Source organism: Pan troglodytes, chromosome 6 (assembly GCF_028858775.2).
Source record: "Pan troglodytes isolate AG18354 chromosome 6, NHGRI_mPanTro3-v2.0_pri, whole genome shotgun sequence".
Taxonomy (NCBI): Eukaryota; Metazoa; Chordata; class Mammalia; order Primates; family Hominidae; genus Pan; species Pan troglodytes.
This window is the reverse complement of record NC_072404.2, coordinates 101,770,099-101,778,531: the sequence shown is the minus strand read 5'-3', so window position 1 is coordinate 101,778,531 and position 8,433 is coordinate 101,770,099. Positions and strand designations below refer to the sequence as shown.

Sequence of the window (8,433 nt, the reverse complement as noted above, 5' to 3'; positions counted from 1 at the left end):
AAATCACCTGAGCCCGGGAGATTGAGGCTGCAGTGAACTATGATCACATCACTGCACTCCAGCCTGGGCGACAGAGTAAGATCCTTTGTTTTTCTCAGAAGAAAAAACAAAGAAAACAAACAAAAAAAAACCTACTACTCAGTCCAAGAGCTGACTGCAAGAAAAAATTTTTTCCTTTGGAGTTATTTCAGCCTTAAAACACCCCCGAAGTTTGTATTATCACTTAATATTTAGATTCCAAGGTTTTACTCTTCAGAGATATACTATCACTGCTTTTAAATTATGAAACTTTAATAAATTCCAGATTTTAATTCATAACACGTAAATGATAAATATTTGAGGACTCAAAGGAGATAAAAAATGAGATCAGTGGCTGTAATGAACAACAATTAAGGAATAATTCAGCCTATGAACATTGGTAGTTAAGCTTCAGATCCACACAATGAAAGGCATAAATAAGATGACGCCACTTTAAATGATTATCACCAGCAGACCCCATGAAGCACCAGCTGGGGCATGGTCAAATGTCATGGGTTATTTTGGAAACTCATAAGGGACACAATAATAAAGTGAAAGAGAAGCAGGCATTTTTATTCATATGGCATAAAATTTTTTTCTTTCCTAAGCAATTTCACAAAACATATCTTAAAGTTATTTTTCTATGTATTTCTATTAGAGTTCAAGAAAAAATAACATTTTTCTCCTGAAAGCTACAGTGATGTCAATAAAATGAGCACTGATGTCATAATGTTTTAACACATTGTCATGCAGTGTTTTCATATTTATAACTGGGATATAAAATGCTAAGTGGCTAGTGTAAAAATATTAGGCACTAATCAATTACATGTAAGAACCAAATTGATCCCATCAACATTGGAGGGATTTAATTTGAAGAAAATCAGCTTTCTGACTTGGTTAAAACAAAGTCTACAATGTAATGAGACAAAATGGAAGTAGTTTAAGTAATAAATGTTTAATCAAAGAATTTTACATATTATTAACAGCATTCATTTGGCCAAACATCTACACGTTTGTAGAATCCTACTGTATATAAAGTGGGAATGTATCAAGTATAGACTATGAAAGTGCAAATAACAAGTCAAGGTTAGATTAACTTTTTTTTTTTACATTATAAAATTAACTTGTTTACAAAATAGGCTTTGCCAAACTTCATTACTGAATTGTAAAGTCAATGACTGTGTTGTTTTTAAAATATGTACCAAGGAAATACAAATTGGATAATGATCATTTTTCATGCTCAGGAGAGAACAGCACAGAAATAAAGGATACTGCACAAGGTGCAAGGAAACCGGAACCCATTGTGTACACTGTCTTCACACAGAGCATTCTTTCTCACCTTAACTGCAGCTGTGCAAGATGCCTCAATGTGATGCAAAGACTCTATATTGGAAAAATTACAACTTGGTCTAAAAACTTATTGGTGTTGATATTTTTAATCCAAAATAAATTTGTAAAAAAACCCTTTAATGGACTATTTCAGTTTAATATACAGTAATACACTGTAGATAAAGTTAATAGTCCCCCCACTAATTTAATAGGGATTGATATCAATGTTTCTGATCATTGGAGAAATAAAAACTAATGTGGACCTTTGATATCCATGGCATAGGAGGATTCCCACAGTTTATCCTAAGAGGATCTGGGGAATATTAAATATTCTAATACAGTGTCTTAGCAATATGAATTTTAAGTACAAGGATATTTCAAAAGCAGGGTTTGGAAAAAAAAAGTAATCAAAACCCATAATCACATCTCTTGTGGATAACAATATTAATATAACTTTTTACCCAGCCCAGGACTTGCCTGTACAAACTCAGAACTGAAAGTTTGGTATCTGTAGACTTCTGGTAACAATCTGGCAAAACACTAAATGGAGTGTTGTACTTATCTATTTTGCTTATGTTATGCTAGTTTTGATAATATTTAAGTAAAACAGCCATTCCAACAGTTTACTCTAGTTTTAATTACACACTGTACCATTGTATCCTAATTACAACTAAGACCAGTATTTTCTTCACAGTAAGACACTGATAACTAGGAAGTTGATTTTTTTCAACACTAAACAGTAATCACACAGCAAATGAGTATTGCGCAGTAGAACAAACACATGTCAGCATTTGCTAGTTAGGCAAACAAACTGATTGAACATTTAGTTGTTATAGTTAGTGTAAAAGCAAGGCCATGGGTGGTTTTATGGAGGTCTTTGCAATTCATAGCATAGTTACTTCAGAAGAGACATTGAAATTTGAATTACTCACTTATTTAACTGGCAACTATCCATTTAGGTTAGGCAAAGGCACGGTAACATGTTGCGCAGGATGTTTTATTGAATTTCTTAATAATCGTGGGATTTACTATAACTCATGAAAACTCCACTTTTTTTCTATTTTATAAAACACGATTAAAAGTAATTGCACCCATCAGTAATTAGAATGCACTGTAAAATTGTGAAAACAAATAACTATGATTGCACTTCCAATAAAGTGTCTCTTAAAATACAGCACCGCTGTTGCTAATCAACTGTATTTTAATATTAAAATAAACTGTTTTTAACAGCAGCATTAGGTTTAGTTAACTTAAGCTACAGGCTACATTTATATAAATGCAGTCTCCATGGCAACAAAAACCCATTTAATTCTGGAATATCATTGCTACCAAGTGGCACCTTTTACTCCCGAGAACGCTGACACTGCCCTGGAGCACTCTAGGATGCTGCACACCTAAATGCCTTGTTAGTCAGCGCACAAGTAAGAGTTTGGCACAATTGGACTGTAAATAGACATGAAAGGAAACCTTTGATTCATGTGAAAATTAAAACTAATTACACTATGGTAGATGTGGTACCAAAGAGACTTCAATTCACATTGCTCAGACAAAAAGGAAGTAAGTTATGGAAGAGCACAAAGAGATTGAGGACATATATGTTATCGGATTTATCCAAAATAAATTTCTAGAATGAAGAAAACTTTTTTTTTTTTTTTTAAAAGGAAAGCCACCCAAAGATTAGGGAGTAAGTCTTTAGTTTAAATGTTCAATTTAAGTATTGTCAAGCCTAGGCTAAATAGAGGACTGCATTTTCTTAGAGTGTGGAATACAACTTATTTATTTCATTTTTGTTTCTCTTTCTCTTGCTCTTCTTTTTGTCAGCAAAAAGGGGAAAAGCTATTCAATTAAGTACAAAGGAAATTCCCTGTAAGGTTAAAATAAAAAATGAAGCTACCATTCAAGGGAACTTCTCTGTATTCAACCCTAATGTCAGTGGTTTATCACTGAGTTGGAATTAAGTGAATCAAAGTCTCTATCAAGCATACTCCACCTAGCATACCATCTGTACCTGTAATTCATTTAGAGCCCAGATGTGTGCAGTTCACACTAAATGTACTTGTTCAAGCCAGTCACTTGAGGTTTGAGGTGTTTGACTTGAAACATCTGAACCATCTCCTCTGTTGGCTGCCTCGTTACCACTGTCACCAGCTTGAGATGCTGCTTCCCCAGCCAGAATATTTTCTTCCAAAGGATTTTCTTCTATCTGGGTTCCTCTACCTTCACTGACACTGGCATCTTCAAACATTGAATCTTCTGGCAGCACCAGTTCCACATCCTTCACACCTTCTGACCCATCTTTGATACAGGGGAGCTGGGAATCTGCACTGATTTCTGTAGTTGCTGGAGGAATCAGGGCAATACTCTGAGGGTTCATGTCATGAAACCAAGCCATGATGTTGCCGAGAAGATTGTCATTGATGTCGGGGTCCTGGCCAGCTGAGTCAGGGTCACTAGATGAGGGACAGAAATCACTTCTTGCCTCACTGAGAGGGTGTGAGCTCAGGGTGTCAGTTGAAAATGGGTCACTCTCTGCTCCTAGTCTCATGAGGCTGTCACCAAGTTCCAAAAGCTCAGAGCTGCTCAATGCAGCCCGAGGGCTATCTGTATTTCTGGGGACAGAGTCCAGCCTGGAAGGTAAAGAAGTGCCTATCGCACCTAAGGATGCTTCATTACTGAGGAAGTCTCTAGTTTCTTCATCGAGGGCCAGCCCAGACTCTTGCAGTGATAACTGTATTGCAAGAAGTATATTGGGATCGTCTTCATCCAAGGAACTCAGAGCCTGAAGCAACAGAAAGCAAAACCACTTTAAAATTTGACTGAAAAAAACTGATTTAACTCAATCAGGTTTACCATTCTTCCTTTACCAACAGATTATTAATTTTATTTATACTGAAAAATTATTTTATCTACTAAAATCTTGTATTTTTCTCCATGCCCATGCTAAAGGAAAAAAAAAAAAAACCTTAAAATAAATCTAAAATATAGGAATATCTTTTCCTGCAGCACATCTTTAAAACAAAGATTTTAGAATGGAAGGAAGAAATAGGAAAGCGATGAAAGTAACAACAGGAAACCACACTCAGCAGAGAAAGAGTAAAAGCACAGGCAATGAGGCTGCTCAGAAAGGCTACCTGAAGAGAGTCCTGGTTTTCAGAGCGACTGGCAGGGGTGTAGTCACGCAGGGAAGAGCTGTGCAGCACACTCATAGATGCAGAACTTACCACGGATGTGCCAGGCCTGCGGCTGCTGCTGCCGCCTTCTGGAATATCTGTTTCAAAGCAATTGGTACCAAAGACAATTTAGTGACAAATAAGACTTATTTATTTTTTTCATACATCTGGTTGTTTAGATGGGCAATTTCTCTTTCAGTGCTGGCGAAAACCTGTGTTGACATGTTCACTTAATCTTTCTGGGATTTCTCATCCATATTTGTCTTACCATGAAGAATAATATATATATGATACTATCACTTCAAATCCGTAACTTTTTACTTTTTTTTTTTTTTTTTGAGATGGAGTCTTGCTTTATCGACCTAGCTGGAGTGCAGTGGCGCAATCTTGGCTCACTGCAACCTCTGCCTCCTGGGTTCAAGCGATTCTCCTGCCTCAGCCTCTCGAGTGGTTGGGACTACAGATGTGCACCACCATGCCTGGCTAATTTTTGCATTTTCAGTAGAGATAGGGTTTCACCATGTTGGTCAGGATGGTCTCCATCTCCTGACATTGTGATCCGCACACCTTGGCCTCCCAAAGTGCTGGGATGACAGGCATGAGCCACCGTGCCTGGCTGACTTTTTTACATTTTTGCTTGCAGTCTATATAGTTCTATTCATAAATGCAAGTGCTACTATCCATTTCTCTTTTTTTGTTAAGCAATAACTAACAAATGTTTTTCATTTTTAGATTTCTTAAAATTAAATAATTTGGGAATTACAATAGTCTGAAGAGCAAATCTTTAGTCCCATTGATCCTGACATTATAGTCAGAAGATTTTCACTTAATAATTTAACATTTAAAAGTTGAATAATTAAAATAATTTATCTCTAATGCCAGAAATTCTCTCTCTTTTAAATAATGTCTACAGGACAACTAAGGCTAGGAGGCAAATATTCCATGAACACAAAACAGTATCAATCAATACTACAATTAACTGAGTGCTTCACTAGGTGCTTAAGTGTTTTAGATGCATTATCTAATTTAATACTCACAATGAGCCTATAAGGTGGCACTATTATTATTGTGTCTTTAGAATATGGAAACAACCTTAGAGAGGTTGTGACCTGACTAGGTTACACAGCTAATATGCAGCAGAGATGGGGTCATGAATCCAAGTTTGCCTAACTCCACAGACCATGCTCCTAACTCCTCTGATTTTCTGTGTCTTGTCACAACAGAAACATCTGCATATTTATTGTATATCTAAATGACAAACTCGTTCACAAACATTTACATCAGCCAGTTTGAAGGATAAATTCAGGGGAGCTATGAGATTAAACCATACTCAATGCAAGGACTTACCTAAAGTGCTTTCACTTGGCTCATCAGGGTCTGGAGGATTACTGAGTAGACTGTGAACATCTCCTCGACGACGTTGTCTGTGCCTCCTCCGATACTGAAATTCAGCATATTCCTGCATAAACCAAAGGTTATAAAATACAAGAGAGCATGCAATTTTTAAAATGCAAATAAAACAAAGTACACACTTTTTTCCAGGGGAAAAAGTTTGTGATTTTATACACATCTTATAAAATCACTTGGCTGAAACATCAGGTTTTGCCATGCCAAGGAAACACAAAAGGTAAAATGGAAAAAGAAAGTTTTCAACAGTCATTACAATTGCCTAGATAAATTAGGAATACTTGCAAGCCCCAGTGCTACATTAGAACAGCCCTATTTCATATGCCTGATGATTTCAAGGATCTTGTTATCTAATTAATACTACAACCATATTACTCATTTAAGTAAGGCTTTCCTTGAAGGGAGGTTTTTTATTTTTTATTTTTTTATTTTTAGAGTCAGAGTCTTGCTATGTTGCTTAGGCTGGTCTTGAACTTCTGGCCTCAAGCAATCCCTACTGCTCGGCCTCCTAAGTAGCTGGGATTACAGGTGTGAGCCATTGAACCTGGATATGAAAGTGGCTTTAAAAACGTGACCAGGGGTGGGTGCTGTGGCTCACGCCTGTAATCCCAGTACTTTGGGAGGCCGAAGCAGGCAGATCACCTGAGGTCAGGAATTTGAGACCAGCCTGGCCAACATGGTGAAACCCCATCTCTACCAAAAATACAAAAAATTAGCCGGGCGTGGTGGTGGCACCTGTAATCCCAGCTACTCGAGAGGCTGAGGCAGGAGAATCACTTGAACCCAGGAGGTGGAGGTTGCAGTGATCCGAGATTGTGCCACTGCAGCCTGGGCAACAAGAGCAAGACTCCATCTCAAAAAAAAAAAAAAAAAAAAAAAAAAAAGTGACTGGGATATATGTAACAGAAAAAGAAAAAAAGGAACAACAGTAAAAAATAACACACACTGTTAAGTACTTGCCAGATTGTTGGATTTTCTATTCTTTGGGACTACAACATATCATATTCACAAATCAAATGACTAGATTAAAAGACAAATGTTAGGTTAGCTTTAAAATAAGATGATTATTTAGCTTCTTTTCTATATAAGCCAATATGTGGTGCTATTTACAACACAAGCAGGGGAAATGTTTTCTATTTAGCATATGGGATGAACACAGACTTAGGCAGATGTCCTCAGTCTATTCCACATTTGTGACAATGTTTAAAGTTAGTTTGTTATCACCAGAGGGTACAACCTGGGACCATCGCTATTACCTGGGTATAAATGTGACAGAAGAGAAGAGAATAAAAGAGAAGGGAAGAGAAGAGAGGAGGCCAGGGTACATGATACCAACATAAAAAGGCTAATTTAGAGAATCATTATGGTGTCTTTCCATGATAAACACTAAGATACTCAACTTTATGATTATCCTGGTTACCCTAGAATATTCAATATGCTTATATTGTGAAAGTACTAGAAGTAGGTGAAGACAAATTTTGGATCACAAATAAAACTTTCACATCATACCACTCTGGTGACATTTATTTAAACTCCTTTATTTATATAAGCAGTTGGACTCTTAAGAAGTGGGAGGCATCGTGTTAGGTTAGAAACTAATAAATGAAAGATACTCCAAGTGCCCTGAGGGTTTATACTGGTTCTTTAAAATGCCTTGCTGAGGTGGGACATCATTTCCTCTTCTCCTAGAGGCCCATGACCTCAAACTGATGACTTAAGTGTCGTCAAGGCTCAACAGACCAGTGAGGAACACCAACTAGATTTCTTAGACAAAGATGGTGTGAAAATTTTATCTCAATTCAAGTTTTATATTAGGGATAATTTGCTTACTTTGTAAACTTGATAATGGTACAAAGTTATGAATTAAACTATTACTGACCATAGACTATACATATTTCCAATTTAAGAAAATGAAACCGTTTAAAAGCAACTGCAAAAGAAACTTGTAATATCTAATCGTCTGACAGAAAACTCTCAGATGGCATTCTCTCGTGATGCAACAGGCTTAAATATATTGTTCTCATAAAATTTATCTGAAAATTTCCAAGGATTCCTAAGATCTTCAAGAATGTATATGAAAAGGGTTTAGTCAGTATACTCCAAATGGTTTGAGAATGTTAAGGATACAGAAAAGACTAAAAAGTTCTAGGATTTACAGAGGGAAAAGCTATAAGGAGCTGTTTTAAGTAATAATTCCAACAATTTTGTCAGTGGCTAAATGAGATGCTTTAATCCTTCTAGAACTTCCATGGGGTATCACCATCCACATTGTAAAGATGAGAAATTAAGAAAGAACATAGCCTAGGATCTAGTAAGTTACACTTAGAACTTGAATTCAGGTGTTCCTCAGACTTTATGCTATTTCCACTGAGCTGCATTGCCTTTAAAGTAGCATAAAACAAACCTTTATGCTTGCCAGACTCAATTTACATTGAAAAGAGTAAGATGAAATTAACTTCACTGAAAAAAAATATAAGTTCAATCTAAGTCTACTGGAGTTGGTAACCTT

At 36.4% G+C, this 8,433-nt stretch overlaps 1 protein-coding gene across 3 annotated transcripts in view; it reads right to left on the bottom strand.

The window, feature by feature from the left end:
- Positions 1-954: 954 nt before the first annotated feature.
- The window catches only part of ANKIB1 (ankyrin repeat and IBR domain containing 1), a 267,100-nt gene continuing 259,621 nt past the window's right edge, over positions 955-8,433 (bottom strand). For 2 of the 3 annotated variants that reach the window (XM_054655962.2, XM_016945131.4), the window contains 3 exons: positions 5,865-5,976; positions 4,479-4,615; positions 955-4,126 (listed from right to left, as the gene is read on the bottom strand). In XM_054655962.2, the coding sequence (XP_054511937.1) occupies positions 3,389-4,126; positions 4,479-4,615; positions 5,865-5,976 (987 nt within the window). In that variant the 3' untranslated portion in view covers positions 955-3,388. The remainder of the gene's footprint in view (positions 4,127-4,478; positions 4,616-5,864; positions 5,977-8,433) is intronic. The other variant, XM_016945132.4, reaches the window with a different exon arrangement.